Source organism: Ovis canadensis, chromosome 25 (assembly GCF_042477335.2).
Source record: "Ovis canadensis isolate MfBH-ARS-UI-01 breed Bighorn chromosome 25, ARS-UI_OviCan_v2, whole genome shotgun sequence".
Classification (NCBI taxonomy): domain Eukaryota; kingdom Metazoa; phylum Chordata; class Mammalia; order Artiodactyla; family Bovidae; genus Ovis; species Ovis canadensis.
This window is the reverse complement of record NC_091269.1, coordinates 23,935,067-23,957,028: the sequence shown is the minus strand read 5'-3', so window position 1 is coordinate 23,957,028 and position 21,962 is coordinate 23,935,067. Positions and strand designations below refer to the sequence as shown.

Below are 21,962 nucleotides of genomic sequence, written 5' to 3'. Positions count from 1 at the left end.
AATTAGAGGCTAATTACTTTATAATATTGTAGTGGGTTTTGCCATATATCGACATGAATCAAGTGAAACTAATATTCTTCTAGCAGTTTATTATTCCCTTGACTGACTGCCCCGTTGTTAAATATTTTCCATGCTTAGAATCTACCTGGAAAGAACCTTGAAAAATCTTCAGTGTATTCACGTGTTCTAATTATTCATTTTTGCATACACATTTTTAATTCTTTATTGACTCTGTTATAATATTGCCTGTTTTATGTTTTAGTTTTTGGGTCATGAGGCATGTGGGATCAGAGCTGCCTGACCAACAACTGCACCCATACTGCCTGCATTGGAAGGCAAAGTCTGAACCACTGGACTACCAGGAAGTTCCTGAGTATATATTAAAAAAAATTTTTCTTACTATGACTGAGACTGAACATCGTTTCAGACATCTGAGTCATTTGAATTACCCTTTCTGTGAACTGTTCTTTCCTTTTGGTCATTTTTGGTTGACCTTATTTCTTGTTGATATTTAGGAGGTCTGTGCCTATTAAATGACTTATCAATATATGTGTACCTTACATGTACATATATTGATATGTGTATCAAGATATGTGTACCTTATTGACTATGAGGTACACATATTTTTACTAGTGTGTCTAGACTTTTTCTCTCTGCATAATTTTTTTTTGCCAAATACTTTTATTTATTTATTTAACTGAAGTATAGTTGACTTACAATGTTGTGTTAATGTCTATCGTACAGCAAAGTGATTCAGTTACATGTATACATATGTCCGTTTTTATATTCTTTCCCATTCTGGTTTATCTGTGTGATTTTTTAAATGAAGTTTTTACAATTTTCTTTTTCTTTTAACTTCTATATAGTTGAATCTTTTTTCCTTTATGGAGTCTAGGTCATAGTAGAAAAGTATCCCTTAATTATTGAAACTGATTTTATATAAGTTTTCTCTTAACATCTTCCTCTGTCCCCCCTCCATCCTTCTATCTCTCTGACATTTCTGTTTACCTGTGCCCCAGGACCACAATACTACAGTGTCAGCTAGGACTAATCCTCCTCACTAATAGTTGTTTCCAGAATTTTCCTGGCAGTTCTACTTACTTATCTATACAGAATACAAACTAATCTCATTTGTGTAAGCAGCCCAGAGATCAAGAAACAGAACATCAGTAGAAACCTAGAAACCTCCTATCCTGACATCATAAATTAGGTTTACCTTTTTCAAAGGTATTACACATGAAATCAGGATGTACACATATTCTTTTGAGCTAATTAGCTTATATTTGTAAGATTTATCGATGTTGTGTGTATTTTTAGTTTGTTCCTATGGGTTTCCTAAATTTGGATTTAGGAATTGGGATTGGGATTTAGGAATTAGGAATCCTAAACTGGGATTTCCTAAATAGAGATGCAAATTAATTCACCCCAAATTTGTAACATTGAAATCTTCCAGGCTCACAATTTTCTGTTAGGTCTTTTTATTTCCTTTGGTGGTGGTGGTTGTTTAGCTGTTAAGTTGTGCCTAACTCTTGTGATCCCATGGACTATAGCCCATCAGGCTCCTCTGTCCATGGGATTCTCCAGGCAAGAATACTGGAGTGGGTTGCCATTTCTTTCTCCAGGGGATCTTTCCCATGCAGGGCTCAAACCCAGGTCTCCTGCATCGCAGGCAGATTCTTTACTGACTGAGCTATGAGGGAATCCATGGTTGGTTTCCTTTGGTAGCCTTTAAAGTTTTCATCGTGTGATATCTTCTCCAAGACATTGACCAGTGTTCCCAGATTATACCAAGTAATGGTTTTCATAATGGACATCCTAAATTTACCTCCTTTAATGGCACCCTTTAGGGGCTGAATCATCTTTGTCTTCCTGGAATGAGCCTGCCTTTGCTTTTAATGTGGTGCTATATTCAGGTTGCTAATGTATAATTTGGATTTTTGCATCAATATTCATAGTTGTGATTAGCTACGGTTACAATATTTTATTTAATTTTTGGAATATATGATATGTTACCTTCATATAAAGGATTCGGAAATGTCTTTCTTTTTCAGTGTTATGAAACAGTTTCATTATACTGGAATTACCTGTCTCATAAAGTTTGAACAAATCTGCTGTGCAATAGTTTGGGTTTTGTGCTTCTTGAATGTGTACCATTTCATAATATTCTCTATTAATTCCATAAGGTCATTTTTTGCTTTAGATTTTCTCTCTTCTGGGCTGAGATTTGGTAATTTTATTTTCCTAGATAATTACCTATTTCACCTGGGTTCCCACATTTATTTAAATATTCTTCAGCAAAATATTCTCATATGATTATTTTAATTTCTTTCTTTCTATTTTCTTTGCTTTAAATTTCTTTTTGCCTAGTTATGTTTTCTACTTTTGTTTCTATTCAGGAGAGCCATTGATTTATCTACTTTATTGTCCTCCCCCCAACAAAACTTTTGTGTTTTTGTATTTATTTATTAATTCTATTGCTTTTCTCTTTTCTAACGATTAATTTCTGCATTTATACTCATTTATTCCTTCTGTCTGCTTTCCTTGAGTTTGTTGTTGTTTTTCTTGATTTCTATGCTTAATTTATTTTCATTGTTTCTTATATTAGCTAGGGCAGGCTAAGCTGCAGTAGCAAATGGATCCCCCAATTTTGGTGACCTAATGCAACAGAAATTAATTTATTTTAATTGTAATCTATTTCCAAGTAAGAAGAAGTTATTTAGGCTGGTGAATCAGCTACATGCTGAGGCTACTCAGGGCTCTGGTGTTCTGCTTGGAAATAATTCAATTATTTTTTGCTAAATGGACCCAGAACCGTCCATATGCCCACATATTCTTTTCTTTTCCAGTTTCTTTCTTTGGAACCATAATTCCAGTAGCTATTGGTAGGTTATCTGAGTCCTTAAAGAGGACATTGTTACCAAAAAAATGTATAACTGCATAGCCTGGGTCTCCATCTTTCCAGTCTGTAAGATGTTTCCTTGCAATGACAACTCTTAGGTTTTATTACATTTGTACTATTTCAAGCTAACAGTTTCTGTGTTAGAGTAGTTTTGCTACAGTAAAAATAGACTCCTAAAACTTATTCACTTAACAAAGTGAAAATGTGTTTATGTTGCATGTTAGAACAATACTAGGGAGGAATTCCTGCTTTATGCAGTTGTCTTTATTTTTAAAAATATTTATTTGTTTTATTTATTTGGCTGTGCTGTGTCTTAGTTGCAGCATGTGGGATCTCTCATCTTCATTGCGGCATGCAGAATCTTTACTCAAGGCATGCGAACTCTTTTAAAAACAATGTTTATTAATTATTTATATGTATTTTGGGCTGAATCAGGTTTTAGTTGAGACACACAGGTTTAGTTGTCCTGTGGCATGTGGGATCTTAGATCCCCGACCACAGATAGAACCCTCCGTTGGTAAGTGGATTCTTAACCCCTGGACCACAGGGGAAGTCCTGGCATGTGAACTCTTAGTTGTGGCACATGATCCCTGATCAGGGATTAGACCTGGGCCTCCTACATTGAGAGCATGGAGTTTTAGCCACTGAACCACCAGGGAAATCCCTATGGAAGTCCCCTTTTATTCTCATATGAGAATAGAGGGGTTATAAAGGAGAATGTATTTATATGTTTTTAATACATACTTGGGTAGATACCTTTACTGGTGCTCATTGTTTCTTTGTGTGGATTGGAGTTGCTGTCCAGTGTCTTTTCATTTCAGCCCAAAATATCCTTTTATCTTTCTATAGGGTTCTTGCCTGGAGAATCCCAGGGACAGGGGAGCGTGGTGGGCTGCCGTCTATGGGGTTGCACAGAGTCGGACACAACTGAAGCGACTTAGCAGCAGCAGCAGCAGCAGCAGCAGCAGCAGCAGCAGCAGCAGCAGCAGCAGCAGCAGCAGGGTTCTATAGGGTGGATCACTGAGCCTGGAAAGGAAGGAGAGATGGCAGTGGCTCCTGTTAAAATGTCACAGACCCTACTGTCTTACCTAAGTTCAATAATCCCTCTTGTGGATGATCTGAAGTTCAGTCTATGGGTTGGTGAACTTTCCTGGTACTGGAATGGTTGCTTTTGATTGCTCTACCTGTATTTTCTTTCTTTCTTTCTTTCTTTTTTTTTTTTTGGTGGGAAAGTGAGTTCACTAAGGTCCTGCTCTGGAGATGTCAGTTGCCCTAGGAGCTATCTTCCTGTTCACTTTTCTGTCGTTTTGGGGCATAGGGGCATGATGCCCCCTTTTAATGTTTATAGATAAAGTCCTCTTTTATTTCTGTAAAGTTTTAAATTAGAGTTTAGAATATACTTTGGGTGCTATTACTTCTGTTCTTCGGGGACACTAATTGGTATATAAGGTTAAAAACTTGATTTAGATAAATAATGGCCACCCACAGTGGTCTTCAGAAGACATGAACAAACTAATCAGGGGAATGTAGAAGTATCATTTTGGAGGCAAGCTTAGTCTTGCTTTGAAGTGTCTGCACTAGGCTATGGTTCACGTCATTTGATGCAGTGCTCTGGTGCCACCCAGTGTTACAGATGAGTAAAGGCCACTCTGCCTTTTTTCCAATAACGACAGTAATAATAATTGGTGTTTTTTACTTCATAATATGCAATTTAAAAGACAAAAATGTGTTTTATATGTTCACTCTTATGCATAACTAGACATATTTGGGAAAATCTCAAGTTATCTTGGAGTGAAGAGTTAGCATTCTGTTCATTAGGAATTTCTCCTGAATGCAATCTTGTCCTTGTTTCCATACTTCTCCGTGCTTACTGACTGAGGATTAGCCTATTTTTTCTCTGCTCTCTCCAAATTCTTTATGGATACTTTAAGAAATCCCTGAATATAAATAATCTTCACTTTACCTCCAACTCTGACACAAAAGTACCTACGCCCTGCCTGCACTCCTCTGTGTTCCTTCTATATTCGTGTCCTCCACGTCCTGGCATTATTCTTTCTACTGCAAAATTTTACCCCCATTAGAAATATCTTACTTCATATGACCTTTTTTAAAAAAAAAGGCTTACAGGTTTATGACTTTCAAGGTAATATAAAAAGTTTCAACAATAAAAGATAATCTATTCAAACCAGTCAATCCTAAAGGAAATCAGTCCTGAATAGTCATTGGAAGGACTGATGCTGAAGCTGAAGCTCCAATACTTTGGCCACCTGACACAAAGAGCTGACTCGTTGGAAAAGACCCTGATGTTGGGAAAGATTGAAGGTGGGAGGAGAAGGGGACAACAGAAGATGAGATGGTTAGATGGCATCACTGACTTGATGGACATGAGTTTGAGTAAACTCTGGGAGTTGGTGATGGAGGGAATCCTAGTGTGCTGCAGCCCATGGGGTCTCAAAGAGTCAGACATGACTGAGAGACTGAACTGAACTGATTCAAAAGAAGCCAAGGAAGAGATGAAGGAGGCAGCCACTCCAGATTGATAGGTGGCAGGTTTAATAAGCAAGGGAACTTATATACGAGGCTTGTCTTGGGTGGCTACAAGACAGGCAGATTGCCACAACTTCCTGCCAGAAACTTAAGAGTTTACAGAGAGGCCATAATGTATACAGTCTAGATGGTCTCAACCACATATTATTCTCTCAAGGCTGCATCCTTGAAGTGGCTCCTAGCATAGGAACAGTGGGCAGAACGTACGCTCCAACAGTCTGCTTGTGTACCTCCATGGGTTTCCCGGATGGCTCAGCAGGTAAAGAATCTGCCTGCAACGTAGGAGACACAGGAGACATGGATTCAGTCCCTGGGTTGGAAAGACACCCCTGGAGAAGGAAATGGCTACCCACTCCAGTATGCTGGCCTGGAAAATCCCACGAGCACAGGAGCTTGCTGGGTTACAGTCTATGTGGTTGCAAAGAGTCAAACATGACTGAGCAACTAACACACAGGCAAGCAACAGCAAATGTATATTCAGTCCTATTAAATGTGCACACAGCACACTTAATTCCAAGTCTTTGTTGATCTGTCTGTCTCCTCTTGTAGTCTGTGAACTCCATGGTAGTGACTATATATATATATATTTTATACTTGCTTTCTCTGTCTTCAGCAAAATGCCTGGCACACAGAAGGTGCTCATTAAATATTTTGATGAATCGGGCATGAATGAAGGCGCTTCAATGCAGGGACAGATCTGTTGCATGGCTATTCCTCCTAGACCGAAGCACATGAGATGATCCTTTAATGTGGATCTTTCCTGTGGAGTTGATTGACTGATTTATTCATTAAACATTTATAGAGAGCCTAATAGGTTTCAAGTAATGAGTCCATATAAAAACAAGTATGGTATCCCCTGAGTCTATCAGAAAATGATTTTTCCAGTACAGAAAGCAGCATTAGTACATTTTGGTTAGTCATTCCTGCAGATGAATGCTGAATAGATTAAGGAGTGGTTAAAACTGAAGGTTTACATATCAGTGTGAGTTTGGACTTTCACGTCCCAGACCTGCTCCTCAGGATGGCCCTTGCTTGTTTCCTTTCTGCACAGGAAGGCTGTGAGCCTGTCCTGGGCCTGCCTAAGGCAGCCATGGACTAAAGCTGCTACAGACCAGAGCGTAGCCAGGGCATGCCCGGGTGCGCATGTCAGGTGAGGCAAGCAGGAGGCAGAAAAGGCATGTGCTGAGGCTTGGCACCTTCTAATCCTTGTTCTTCTCCAAAGATTCCAACTCACACAAGCCTTCCTCCGCTCGTTCCTAAGGAAAACAAATTCCCTTTTATCTCCAGCTTCCCAAAATTTGTTCTCATCAACAATATGGAGCTCATTACTTTAGGTTATCAATTACTAATGATGAGGGCTTCCTTCCTTTATCCTAAGAAGGCAAGTTCCTCTTAATTTCTTCCCTGTCCAAAGCCTGCTTTCAGGAGAGAATCTGAAATTTCTCTACTATAAAAGGTCAAAGATTATTAGTTCAGTAATACCTTTCTAGTGGATCATCCTCTCTAAATAGTATACCCAATGAAAGCCTGAGATTATGTTCTAGGAAACATAAAAAGACAAGCAAACTGAGGCTTCTGAAATTATTCCCCAAAGGTGGTTATCTTCTTTATCTGTCAAGTTGGACAAAGTGGGGGGTGGGTGGGGAGGAAAAAAAATCAGGGAGGAAAAAGCTCAGTGTCAAGGGCGGAGGTAGAGTTTAGCTAAAAGAACGTCTGAGGTCAGCGGTTAATTAAGGAGAACGAAACCGTGTAGGCAGTGCTCAGAGGAAGAAATTACATTGAGCGATGTATGACAGGAGCTGGAGTTACATAACTATTTTGGTGCAGGCTGCAAAAAAAAGGAACTTGTCCTGGTTTATCTCTTCTGCATTAGAACATCTTTGATTTTTAAGCCTTTCACATTCCCTATTAGAAAGATGGGGACGAAAAGGAGGGGAAAGTGGGCAGAGGCAAAAAAAGAGGCTGGAGGGGCTCCAAAATTCTTCTTCCCCCGCCTCTCCCCCCACCCTCTGTCCCCGCCGCAACCGCGCACCTCCCCTCCCCCGCCACCGGGAAAGCGATGGAGGGACTCTGGGTGGGCGCTGGGAGGAGCCTTTGGAGCATCCTCAGAGCAGCCGCCTCTGAGCACCATGGGAAAATCCTTCCTCCCTCGGACATGGCGCCCACCTGCCCGGTGGCAGCAGCCGGCTCCGGCGCCGCGATTCGCGGGTCCGGGCAGAAAGGCAGCTGGAGTTTTGGTCGTGGGGCGGAAGGAGCTGGAGGGGGCGGGGGCGGGGAAGGTGGCGGTGACGCCGCCCGAAGGCCCGCGTGTTAGAGCTGAGGGCGTCCGGGTGGCGGGCGCCGGGCAGCGGGCAGCGCGGCGCGTGCTGGCCCCGGCGCGCAGGCATGGGGTCCCAGGTGCTGCAGCTGCTCCGGCAGGGCGTGTGGGCCGCGCTCACCGGGGGCTGGTACCACGACCCCGATCAGAGCAAGTTCACCAACAGCTGCCACCTCTACCTGTGGCTGTCCCTGCTCCTTCTGCCCCTGGCTCTGCACCTGGTGAGTGGGGGTTGGGGGCCAGTCAGGCCCTGGGGAAGCCTGCGAATCTGCCTTCAGGATGGAAAGGATTGGCAGTGATTCCTAAGAGCTGGAATGGAGAAAGTCTTCAGGAATTTGGTACAGAGAAAGTACAGGGAAAGGATCAGGGAGGGACTCCCCCGGCAGAAGTAGAAAGGACTTTGGGGGCTCTGGGAGTCATTAAGAATTGATGCTAGCTGTTCCGATGAGTCAGACTCTGCTTGTCACTGTGCAGTGTAGAACCGATATTATATGTGAACAGCCCCAGGCCCCTTGGCTGGGTAGCTTAGGACAATATTTAGCATAAGATGCTGTGCATGATAGCCAGAAGGCAAATGAAATGTTAAAGGCAAAGCTATTTCTTTTGTTAATCTGTTACCCTTTTCTTCCCTTTCCTATTTTGCTTTGGGAAGGCAGGTTCAATGATCAGTTACTCCATTTGCAGTTTCCACACCACTCTAAAGAAATCTGTAGAAAAAAGTAATGATGAAGAAATCTAATGTAATTTATTTGACCCTTTAGTGAGGTTACACAGTTGAGTGCTTGCTGAATAACTGCATAGATGACCTTCATAGGTAAACAAACTCAATTGAAACAGTGTTTAACCCTCTTTGAAAAGCTCTACGAGTTAGGTGCTCTAGGTCATGTGTGATGTGTTTGGAATTGAATTTTGATATGCCTATTGAAGGACTTAATTTCTAAACATAACTTGATCATGTTCTCCACAGCAAAAATCTTCAATGAGTTTGCATGGCTGACAGAGTCCCATTTTGCCATTAGAGGTTGTCTGTGATTTCTTTCCTATTTACTCTTTGTGGTAGTTTATCCATGGGATCAGAATTCTGGCTCTGAAGTCAGGCTGCCTACATTAAATTCTGGGTTCACTCCTTACCAGTTCTGTGAGCAAGTTACTTTTACTTTACCTGATTAAAAAACTTTTATCCTTAAAATGAGAAAAATACTAAAACAGTGTTATTTTGGGGCCTATATCAACATGTAAAGCTATCCATTCTTCTGGCTTTTGACCTGGGATTGGATGCAGACCTGGTGTAAATTTCTGTTTGGCTACTTATTAGTTGTTTGACCTGTTCTTGGCCTTAATCTAAATCATACTTTGTCACCCTTAAAATAGATGTGATAATGACCATTTCATGGGAAGAATAAATAAAATTTCATGTAAAAAACACTTAATAAAATGGCTGATCCTTGGAGACCCTTCAATAAATTTGTTTCCTTTTCGTGTGTGACCTTATCCTTCATGTTTTCATGGCATAGAGTTCCCCATGTTTTCTCTTTGCCTAGAGGGGTAGCACAGGGGAGAAATGAGCCAGACTTGGGTGCAGTTCTGGTTCTTCTGCTCACTGGTTGTGTGAGCTTGCGCTTCCTGGTTTGTGTACCCAATAGCAGCAGCCTTGCAGGGTTCATAGGAGGATTGAATGAATTAATGAATAGAGGACTGAATGAATTAGTTAACAGTTGATTGAATGAATGAATCAAACTACTTCTCAGTACTGTTTTTTGCCCACATCATTCACTTGCCAAAATCTGTCCATTCTTCAAAACCCAGTGGAATGGCCATTTCTGTCTAGGTATCCTTGTTTCCACTTACCTAATTTCTTTCCTTTTCTTTTTAATTTCTTTTCTCTCCTGCCCTAATACCATTCTCTATTCACTGTCAGTACTGTGGGATATTCTGAATTCTGTACTTAGTTGTTGGAACATGTTTTTTAGCTCTACTCATGGATTGTGAGCTTTTTGAGGACATGGGTTTTGATTTTGTCAATTCATCTTGGTTTTCCTTGTTGTACCTAGCAGAGTGCCCTGTTTTTGGTTAACAGTGATCTCATACATAATAAACTGGTGGAAATAAAATCAACCTTCCTGTCCTTCTGTTCCAGTCAGTATTAGGTTGTCTTTCTCACAGCACATTCTGAGCATTTCCTGATAATGAAAGCAATACATACTTCACTTCTAATCCCACTTCTCAGCAACAACCAAATTAATGTTTAATATAATTCCTGCAGATTTTTTTAAATGAATATGGGCTCCTTTTTGCATAACTCCTTTTAAGATTTGATGTATGCGTATGATCAGAACCCTTAATTTCTACCGAATTATGCTTCATTGAGTAGCTTGATTTCTACTTTATATTTGTGAATAAGAAACTGTCCTTAGCTAAATTTCTCTTTAATGATATTTCAAAGTAAGTTTTGGCTAAATTTCAAGAGTTTAGAAATCAAAAAAGTGATACCTTAAATACTTTTGTATCGGGTTTTCTGGATCAAACCAGTTATACTGAAATTTTTATATCTTTGTGCATTGTGCTTTTAATCATTACAGAATCATTTAATGTGAGTGCATTCACTATATTGCTGTTTTCTAATAAGAATGATAGCCTATCTTATTGAAAAAAGTGCAGGTAGTCCTTTTCTTGCTCTGGTCTTCTGAAAATTAATTTAGAAATGAAAGATCCTTTTTCCCCAGTGGAGGATTCTGTTCTCTGGGTTTTGATGCCTAAATATATTTTTCTGCACTTCAGTGCCGCCTGAGATTGTCACTATCCTTCTCTGTTTGTTCCATTTATGAGAGCTTAGTCCAGAAAGATCCCTGGCTGCTTGCTGACAGCAGGGACATATAAAGTTCTGTTATTTAAGCGAAACTGAACGTTTCTGGACTTCTCACAATTTGTTTAAACAAGCTTAGTCAAGACAGTTGCTCTGTAAGAAGAATCCACCCTTTAATTTAATGGGGACTTTGAATAGGTAAATACAGTTTTTGTTATTATTTATCAAAGCAAACTGATCTCTAAGCCCTAGCATTTATTTAGGTCTAGGTGGAAAATAGGCTATTTATTAGCATTCATAAACTATATATTTTCAAGAAATGCTCAAAATACATACCTAAAAACAAAGGTCATTTTAGAGCGTTTGAAAAGAGCTTTACTTTGATTTATTATCAGCGTAATTTTAGTTTGGGCAAGCCGAAAGATCCATTTGTCGTCAGAGATGTTTGGTTTCTCATTTATTACATGTGTTCTTATATTTATTCTTTGAAGATTCATGTAGAGCTTTAAAATGGGAACACCCTGGGCATGATTCTGACCCACAATAAGTTCTGGCAGCACCAAACTAGTGTCAAAAGATGTCCTTGCCCTATTGCTTATCAATTGTGTGATTTTGTGCAAGTCTCTTCACGTCTCTGGGCCTCAGTTTTCTCATCTGTAAAATGAGGATTTTTTTTTTTTTATTTTTAGATTAAGCCACTGAGATCCAGAGGGCACAGGTTACTTGCCCAGGGCCATCTAGATAATTGGTAGTAAAATTCAGAATTTTAGCTGAGGTCCTGTTCTCTCCAAGTCTTTGGCCTTGTCATAGCACTGTGTTACCTGACTTGATATACTGATATACAGGAGAGAATTTGAACTCCCTGAAGCAGTGACCCGTCCTCAAGTGAAGTTCTGAGCATCTGGGAGGTGGTAAGGTCAACCGGAATACAGGAAAAAGTGGGGTGGAAACTTTACATTCTTCAAGACCTCATATAAGGCATTATATATTTTTATTCTTTATTTTATGGTTGTGGCTTTATTTTCCCTCAGTTTTTTTTTGTCTTTTAGCCAGACGTACTTGGCTTGCCCGGTGGCACTAGTGGTACCAAAGCCGCCTGCCAATGCAGGAGACATAAGACGTGGGTTTGATCTCTGGGTTGGGAAGAGCCCCTGGAGGAGGGCATGGCTACCCGCTACCTGCAAGTACTCTTGCCTGGAGACTCCCACGGTCAGAGGAAGCTGGCGGGCTACAGTCCACGGGGTCGCACAGAGTTGGACACGCTGAGCTGACTTAGCACGCAGGCACTCTCTTTCCAGGTCTGCTTTTTAATTTAAACTTGAAGACTGCTTGCTTGGATAAACACCACTTCGTTTCTAACTGCTGTAATGATCATAAAGTGGATATTGTCAGGGGCCGTGTCGCCCCAGACATACAGTGGGTAGTCCGTGTACAGTGGTCGTCATTGTCACACCCAGATGGTAACCCTTCTATCACGGTCTGTGACCACCCCCAATTTGGGTACATAACTATTTTTCCTTAGGTTCTGTATTTCTTTGGCTACCCCCTGTTGCTCCTGCTTCTAACACAGAAGATGCCTTTATGTGAATTACGGAAACGCGGTCTGTCCAAAAAGACACCCTTTCCTGGCTCTGGACCCGGGGGCTGCACTTCAGTCACCATTTAACCCTGTCAGCTAGCGGCCTTTGTACAGTATGCAGCCTGCTCACCCTGACACGACAGGCCTGACCGGTCCACTTGATTGTTGGTACGTTGTTGGACTGCTTGGTACACTGCTGGTCTCAGAGGGTACCTCTCACCCTGGTCAGTCCTAGCGCTCATATTCAGCTTCTTCATGAGAAAGGCTTTTTCTGCTGTTGAATCACATGGTTCATACTTGGTCTTCTTTGATTTGTAGAAGCTGTTTTCTCGTGCTTCTACTTCTGGTGACTTTATTTATACTCCCATTGAGATGCTTGATGCTTTACACTTTCCCATAATCCACTTGCGTGTCTGAACTTCTTTCTTCCTCCCCTCAGCTGCCTGAAACAAAATCAGTTTGAAGTTGAGGGATGCTTGAAGGCAATCTTCTCTGGGCCTTGGGCTTCCAAAGAAGTGCAGACCCAAGCCTTCTAGACTCGGGCCGAATGCCATCCCTTGCAGTTGTCTTAAAAAATGTTGCCACTCCAGATCATTGTTTGGACTGTGTGTGCAAAGAGCTTGGCTCCCTGGGGACTTTGCTTTCCTGGCGCAAGCACTTTTGCCAGAGATGTCCCTCTCTGTTGGGCATCCTAGGGCTGTCTTCAATCTTTTCAAGTTAATATGGCCTTTCTTGGGTGACCTTGCCGCCTTCTCCAAACTTCCTTCTGCTCTCCCTCATCTTCTGCCATTTAGACACATGAACGTCTGCCAGCCACTTGTGTTTTTGTGTCTGTGATTAAAAAAAAAGCACCTGCCGTGTTCTAGGATGTCGGCCTCTGCAGCACTTTCCAAAAGAGTATTGTTCCTCACTTTTCTTTCTTTCAAATATTGCAAGATCACGACTAATTTTCTGGTGGTAAAATTTATTATGTCCCCAACCCCACCTGCACTTCCCTTTCTCCCAATTAGTGACTAGTTCTATTTGGATGCCACTCTCTGTAGACATATTGTTATTTTTCCAATTGTAATGTTTAATACTTTACTTAATACCCTTGGGGTGATTTCTTTTGCATGGAAGGTGATATGTATCAGGAGATTATTGTTTTCTTTTTTTTTTATTTTTTATTTTTTTTTTTATTGTTTTCTGATTTTAACCAGTTGGTATCTCAGATTATTCCTTTTACAGTTAAACCAACTTTCTTGTCATTTTTTTTTCTACTCTAAATCTCTTTTCTACATCCTACAGAAGAAAAAAAAATGAACTAGTTCTTTTTTAAAATTTTAATTTAATTTAATTTCTTATTGGAATATAATTGCTTTACAATGTTGTGTTGGTTTCTGCTGTACAACAGTGATATATGTACACACATAGCCCCCCCTCTTGAGCTCCCTGCCAACCCCTCATCCCACCCCTCTAGGTCGTCACAGAGCACCAAGCTGAGCTCTGTGTACAGTACAGCAGGTTCCCACTAGCTCTCTGCTTTACACATGGTAGTATATATGTGTCAGTCCTACTCTCCCAATTGTCCTAGCCTCCTCTTCTCCCACCCTCCATCTCTACATCTGTGTCTCTATTCAGTTCATTTCAATTCAGTTGCCCAGTCGTGTCTGACTCTTTGCGACCCCATGAACCGCAGCATGCCAGGCCTCCCTGTCCATCACCAACTCCTGCAGTCCGCTCAAACCCATGTCCATTGAGTCAGTGATGCCATCCAGCCATCTCATCCTCTGGTGTCTCTTTCTCCTCCTGCCTTCAATCTTTCCCAGCATCAGGGTCTTTTCAAATGAGTCAGCTCTCCGCATCAGGTGGCCAAAGCTTCAACATCAGTCCTTCCAATGAACACCCAGGGCTGATCTCCTTCACAATGGACTGGTTGGATCTCCCTGCAGTCCAAGGGACTCTCAAGAATCTCCAACACCACAGTTCAAAAGCATCAATTCTTCTGTGCTCAACTTTCTTTATAGTCCAACTCTCACATCCATACATGACCACTGGAAAAACCATAGCCTTGACTAGATGGACCTTTGTGGGACAAAGTAATGTCTCTGCTTTTTAATATGCTGTCTAGGTTGATCATAACTTTCCTTCTAAGGAGTAAGTATCTTTTAATTTCATGGCTGCAATCACCATCTGCAGTGATTTTGGAGCCCAGAAAAATAAAGTCAGCCACTGTTTCCACTATTTCCCCATCTATTTGCTATGAAGTGATGGGACCGGATGCCATGTTCTTAGTTTTCTGAATGTTGAGCTTTAAGCCAACTTTTTCACTGTCCTCTTTCACTTTCATCAAGAAGCTCTTTAGTTCTTCTTCACTTTCTGCTATAAAGATGGTGTCATCTGCATATCTGAGGTTATTGATATTTCTCCCGGCAATCTTGATTCCACCTTGTGCTTCCTCCAGCCCAGCGTTTCTCATGATGTACTCTGCACATAAGTTAAATAAGCAGGGTGACAGTATACAGCCTTGATGTCTCTATTCCTGACCTGCAAATAGATGTATCTGTACCAAAAAATGGACTAATTCTTAATGATAGTCAAAATTTTTCCTTTTTTTCTGATGGATTTCTTACCTTTAACATTACTGTTATTATAGGTAATAGTAACAGCCAGCGCTCTTGAGCACATATAGACTGGCACTGTTGGAAGAGCTCTGCGTGAACTAAAACATTTCCTCCTCTCAGTAAACCAGAGAGCCATTGTCATTATTCCCACTTTACAGTTGATGAAACTGGCATGGAGAGGTTGGTTAAGAAGTTTCACAATACATGGCTAGTTGTGACCTAACCAGAATTAGAGCCCAGCAGCTGGAGTTGGTACCTACTCAGCCATACCACCTCTAATCCAGGTAATTTCACAAGTTAACTTTTCCTCCATAGTCCTTTGCACATGCTTAGTGTCTGGATCTCTTCATGCCACTGTGCAGAATATTTTCCAACAGGGGATCTATTTTTTTGCACTTTGGCATGAAGAGATCCAACCACTGAGTATGTGCAAAGGACTGTGTAGGGAAAGTTGCCTTCCCTCCCACACTTGTCTCCAGTACGTTTTTTGAGAGGCAGCTACCATATACTGTCTCTTGTGTGTTCTTCCAAGTGACATTTGGTCACATGTGACTGAGTTTGACTTTGGGATTCTGAGGTTTAATCCCAAAGCAGCCTTCTTTGTCATCCACTCTCCTTTTAATTTGCTCTGTAGAGAGTTCTTTCTCTACTCTTAGATAAAAATGTACAAGGCCTGTGACTTCAGGTCACAGATAATACAAGGCCTTATAGTTGCTTTAAGTAACAAAACACAGATTTGATTGGGATTTCAGCTGGTCCAATTCCATATGGTGATGCCAGGCTTCAGTGATGTGAGGGTGGCCTGGTCTTTTTTTACTTTTCTTTCTCACACATTGGCTGATGTTCTAATGCCTTTGGCATCGAAGAGTAGGAAAGTTCTTTGTTAACCAGTGCAGTGGTAATCTGGCTGTCAGCTTTTGAGACATGGCTCGCATTTGCAGCTGACTCTCTCCAGTGAGGTCCTTCCATATGTCCTGTAGAGCTCCTGTTCTCCTTGCCAGGTTTCTCCTACCCACAGTTTCCTTGAGGAGGGTTGCTGTATCTCTGTTCTGCCTGGTTGCTTACTCCTTCCACAGTTCTTTGGCACGTGGCAGTCCACCCCAGATTTCTTTTGGTCCACGGCCCCTCTGAACTTCTAAAGCAAACCCTGAAGTCATTTGCACACACAGTCTATGCAAATACTCACATATTCTCTCCATGAACAGACTGGGAGGGCAACCAAACCCCAACATATCAACTTCTCCTTCATCCCTCCATCAGAGCAACTAGCCAGCCAGTCTCTCATCTTTTAGTTCTTCTGGGAAAAATCAGGCATCATACTTCCTGCCCTAATTGTCAGGACCATAATAAGACTCTGAGTGGTCCCACCAAAGCCTTTCTCCTGGTTGTGCGGGAGAGATACACAGGGCTCACTGAATACCAATAGGGCCCTCCGACAATCTTCATGAGTCCTCTCATTCTGGACTCCATTACATCCTCACTTTGGGTAAGGGATTTTAGGGTCATCTTGCTCATTGTCATCACCTATTTAGAAAGTTTCTGGATGTGCTTTGTTCCGGAAGCTGTCCTGGAATCTGATATCTATCCTACCTTGGCTCTTTAGTCAGCACTTCCACACAACTATTTGGTGTGCAGCCATTTATCTGTACTACCTTCCACTTTACCTTTTCCACTTTATTTTTGACAGCATTCCATGAAGAGCTACTTCATTATTTTTAATGTCAGCATGGTATGCCACTGTGTGAGTAAAGAGTGATTTATTTGACCTGTCCCCTACGAAGACTAGAGCTTCGGCTGATGGCTCAGATGGTAAAGAATCTGACAACGGTGCAGGAGACCTGGTGTGATTCCTGGTTTGGGATGATCCCCTGGAGAAGGAAATGGCTACCCACTCCCGGATTCTTGGTTGGAGGAAATGGCTACCCACTCCAGGATTCTTGGTTGGAGTATTCCGTGGACAGAGGAGCCTGGCACGTCCATGGGGTCGCAAAGAGTCAGACATGACTGAGAGACTTAAACTGTGAAGATTATTTTAAGTTTTTCAGATGTTATTTAACACTGTCTAATTCAATTGTTTCTTTCAGTATTTGAGCATGTATATAACAGTCAGGATATGCTGATAAGTGCTGATGTAACAACCTCAAAATCTCCCTGGTTTTACCATTTAAAAAAAATTTGTATTGTATGTCCAGCATGGTTAGTTGGGAATGGAGAGCATGGTTAGGAGGGGGTCCTGCTTATCACAGGCATGTAGATTTCCAGGCTACATGCCCATTGCACTCAGGCTTTTTTTCATCAGGACTTTCCTGTACTCCAAGGGCAGTGGAAAGTACAGTCCTACTGTGTGTCCCCAAAAGAACTGGACCTATTTGTTGGACCTATGCCTACTACATCGAAGTGCCAAGTGTTCAGCTGGATATTGGGGAAACAACAGGCTAATGATATGTTGGTATCTCTCCTTGTTAACAGGTAAAGATAAACAGATATAAATAACACAATGATAACTTATTTCAAGGGAAGTACAAGACGCTTTACAGTAAAGATGGAAGGCCTCTTTCTGGTTTTGGTGTTTAGAAGGGCTTTGCAAAGGAAAGAATTTCTAATCTGGAGTCTGTTGAGTGATTAAGAGCTAGTCAAACCAAGATAGTAGACCATGAGATTGTTCCTCAGCATGGTGAGATACAGTGATGAGTTATTTTTCAGTCAACTTTGAGGTAGGATATTGTTTTCTATCCCCTGATTTTTGTTTTTGAAAAATCCCTCATCTACGGAAGAGTTACAGGTATAGCACAATGAATGTGAATACTATATGCCCTTCATTTTGAATCACCGGTTCTCAGTGTTCTGCCACGTTAACTTCATCACTCTCATGGTTATACAGTTTAAAATCTGCTGAATCATTTGAGAATAAATTACAGACATCAAGACACTTCCCTCTAGAAACTTCGTCAGGTATCTCTTAAGGAAAAAAACATTCTCTTATATAATTGTTGCACTCATAACCATTGATATAATGCCTTGTCAGATATATAGTTCTCACGCAAATTTCATAGTTATGCCAATAGTGTCCTGCCTTGCCGGGATTTTGGTTTTGTTTTTCTGGATTTGAGTTTCAGTCAAGGATTCCACAGTGTTTCTAGTTGTGCTGTCTCTGTCCTTTGTTCTAGAACATGTTCTTCAAGTCTTTTTTCTTCATTTTTGCTTTTATGCCAGTGAAAGGCGTTTTGCAGAAGGTCTCACAATTTTGATCCTTTTTTATTGCATCCTTGTGATTAGATGTGTGATTATGCATTTTTTGGAATGAGTACTAAGTGATGTGTCTCGTCCTGATCATATCAGGGCCACCCAATGTCTTCTCCCCCATTGTTAGTGCTGTTAAGTTTGGTCATTGGTAAAGACGGTGTTGGTCAGATTTCTTTGTTGTAAAGGTACCCACCTGGTTTCCCCTTGTATTTAACAAGTAATCTGGGAGAGGAAACCTAGAGATTGTACATGTTATTATAAAGTCAGAGTGAAAGTCACTCAGTCGTGTCCGACAAGTAGCCCGCCAGGCTCCTCTGTCCATGGGATTCTCCAGGCAAGAATGCTGGAGTGGGTTGCCATTCCCTTCTCCAGGGGATCTTCCCAACCCAAGAATTGAATCCAGGTCTCCTGCATTGTAGGCGGATTCTTTACCTCCTGAGTTACCAGGGAAGCCCCCGCATGTCACCCCTCAAAATTTTCATTCATTATTGTACCATAAATTAATGATGCTTGGCTAAGATAATTATCTTAATGATGGCTGCAAAATGGTGATTTTCTATTTATTGGTTAGGTATTCTTCTGTGAAGAAAGGCTTTCTTTTTCCCTCTGCCCTATAATATTGTCATGCTTATTAGTGTGGTCTCGTAATTTCTTTTTTATTCAATGGATATAAGTTATTCTTACCATCATTATTTTTTAATTAAATATTTTATTTCTTTAAACTAGATTTTAAAAACAATAAGTATAGCTGATTTATAATTTTATTTTAGTTTCAGGTATATAGCATAGTGATTCAGTATTTTTACAGATTATCTTCCATTAGAAGTTACTACAAAATAATGGCTGTAATTCCCTGTGCTGTATAATATGTCCTTGTTGCTTATCTGTTTTATGTACAGTAGCTTGTGCCTCTCAGTTCCATACCCCTATGTTGCCCTTCCTCTTGCCCTCTCCTCGCTGGCAGCTACTAGTTTGTCCTGTCTGTCTGTGAGTTTGTTTTGTTTTGCTCTATCCATTCATCTGGTTTATTTTTTAGATTCCACATATAGGTGACATAATACAGTATTTGTATTTCTTTGACTTGCTTCGCTAAACACAGTATACTCTTAAGTTCGTCTATGTTATTGCAGATGCCAGAATTTCTTTCTTCTTCTGGGTGAGTAATACACCATTATACATATATATACACTCCTATAACCCCACTCCAGTACTCTGGCCTGGAAAATCCCATGGACGGAGGAGCCTGGTAGGCTGCAGTCCATGGGGTCGCAAAGAGACGGACACAACTGAGCAACTTCACTTTCATTTTTCACTTCCATGCATTGGAGAAGGAAATGGAAACCCACTCCAGTGTTCTTGCCTGGAGGATCCCACGGACGAGGAGCCTGGTGGGCTGCCGTCTGTGGGGTTGCAGAGTCGGACACGACTGAAGTGACTTAGCAGCAGCAGCAGCAGCATACCTCTACCAAAACAAAATCTTTTTGTTAAGTTCATGAGTGTTTTGTGATTTTTATTATTATTACTATTGTTGTTATTACTTTAAGAACACATCGATAATGTGCTGTGAGAGTACTGTTTTCTAAAGTTACTTGGATTAATTCTTTAAACAATTTTATTGAGATATAATTGACATATAATGTCACATTAGTTTCAGGTTTACAACGTTGTAATTCAATATTTGTATGGGATTAATTCTTTATTTTTATTTTTTGATTTGTTTTTATGGTTATACTATCAACTTGATATACGATTAAGCTCATCTGTGATTAATTCTAATTTTTTTCCTCCATCCTTGTTGATTTAATAATTTCGAGAGGTATAGAACAAGTTAAAAAACACATGAAAAAGATATGCCATTTTACTTTATCAAAAAATGTCTCTGGCTCCTGAGTGAAAATTAGATTCGGGAAAGAACAAGATAGCTGTGGGAGGTTTGGAGGCTGTTTTCACTAGTCTAGCCCAGAGAGAATGTTGGCAGTATAGATGGATAAATGTGGTCTAGTTTGATAAGATTTAGTGATGCATTCACTTTTGGGGTGGAGAAACAAGTATAAAGGTAGAAATCAAGGGGGATGCCCAGTTAATTGGTTTGAGCAATGGGTATACCGGGTACCATTGACTGAGATGGGAAATGATAGGTAGGACAAGACAGTGCTGAGAAAGGATGTGAAACCAAACACCTCATTTTAGACGTGTTAGCTCGGACTTTCCTTTTAAATATCAAAGTAGAGAAATTATTGACTAGGTAGTTGGATATAGCTGTGGGGAGCTTAGAAAAGCAATCTAAGCTAGAGATATGGATGAGAAAATCATCAATTATAGAGATTATATTGATGCCAAGGGACTGAATGAGAACATGTAGGGAGAGAGAAGAGGCCCCAGGAGCTGTAGACTCAGATGTAAAGCAAAGAGGAGGTGTGAGTGACACAGGGGAAAGCTAGGAGTGTGACCTCTTAGAAGTAGAACGAGAACATTGCAAAACGTAAGCAACTGTGTTGAGTGCTGCTTAGAAAATTGGATTAAATTGTTGTTTTTAGAGATGTTGACAAGAACATTTTCAGTGGAGTACTGCGGAGTAGCAGTCTGATTGCTATGGGTTTAAGAAGCAATGGGAGATGAAGAAGTGAAGACAGGTGGGAAAGACCATGCTTTCAGCAGAGAGTGAGAAATAGTGTAGTGCAATATAGAGAGAGAGACGTGGAGTCAAGGGAGACCTATCCTCCCCCCAAGTTTGGAGGAATCTTGAGGATGAGGATGCGATTTGAATTCCCCCGTGGTTCCTGGAGAGCTGCTTCATACACAGTGGATAATCAAATCACTCTTCTCATTAATGAAATCTAACTCATATAGGAATTCACAGTTTTGGAAGAGTGTCTGTGGTCAGTTGCATTTCAGTATACCTACTGCGATGTGGTGGCCTGGATCCAGATCATTAAAAATGGAGCTTGAAAACCAAAGTGTTACTCCTAGTATTGAATTGCCTTAAAGTTCAAATTATGCTGTTGTTTTTATGACAACCTTTTTTTTTACTACTTAGATGGCAACAAAAGAGAATATTTATGTCATTTATGTAATAAATACAATCTTTTCCCCATCATAGGAAACTTGGATTTAAAATGAAAAGACCATTGACTGAGTTTACTTCATTTATTGATTTTGGGTGATCTTAAACACAAAAAACAAATATAGAAATGTTGGGACTGTGAGGGACCTTGGGAATATTTTATTTTGGGTTATATGTATATTTAATTCCTTTTTCCAAATCTTTATCATCTCAAAAGAAAATGAAGAGAGCTAATACTTATTTCCTACTGGTATTCCTAATCTTTTAATAACTTATTCTTCCTTTAAAGACTATAACTTGAGATCTGTGAGTCTGTTTCTGTTTTGTAAATAAGTTCATTTGTATAATTTCTTTTTAGATTCAACATATGAGGAATGTCATATGATAAGGATGGGGGAAGGGATAGTTAGGGAGTTTGGGATAAACATGTACACACTGCTATATTTAAAATGGATAACTGACAAGGTCCTATTGTATAGGGAACTTTGCATGTGGCAGCCTGGATGGGAGGGGAGTTTGAAGGAGAATGGATACATGTATATGTATGACTGAGTCCCTTTGCAGTCCACCTGAAACTATCGAAACACTGTTAACAGGCTATATACTCCAGTATAAATTTAAAAGTTTAAAAGAAAAAAAGATTACAATGCAATACTTAATCAGGGAGGAATAAAAATCAGAAAATAAGAAGCATCCCTGAAACAAATATTTTACCAAGAAAGCTGCTGGGCTTATTTCATAATTATTTTTTTCTGATTATATATTAACATTTCTCACTGTCTAGGCAAGCAATAAAAACATTTGCTCTGTAGCTCTTTACTCACTTCAAAACACTGCATCTGAATTTATTATTCCATGGCATTGATGAATGGTGCATAGATGATGATGATGGTGATGGTGATAAGCG

General features: G+C 40.4%; 1 protein-coding gene across 1 annotated transcript in view; it reads left to right on the top strand.

Moving 5' to 3' along the window:
- The first annotated feature begins 7,764 nt into the window (after positions 1–7,764).
- PCNX2 (pecanex 2) overlaps positions 7,765–21,962 on the top strand; it is a 311,645-nt gene continuing 297,447 nt past the window's right edge. Inside the window, exon 1 of the mRNA XM_069572620.1 lies at positions 7,765–7,984. Coding sequence (XP_069428721.1) covers positions 7,832–7,984 — 153 coding nt within the window. The 5' untranslated portion in view covers positions 7,765–7,831. The remainder of the gene's footprint in view (positions 7,985–21,962) is intronic.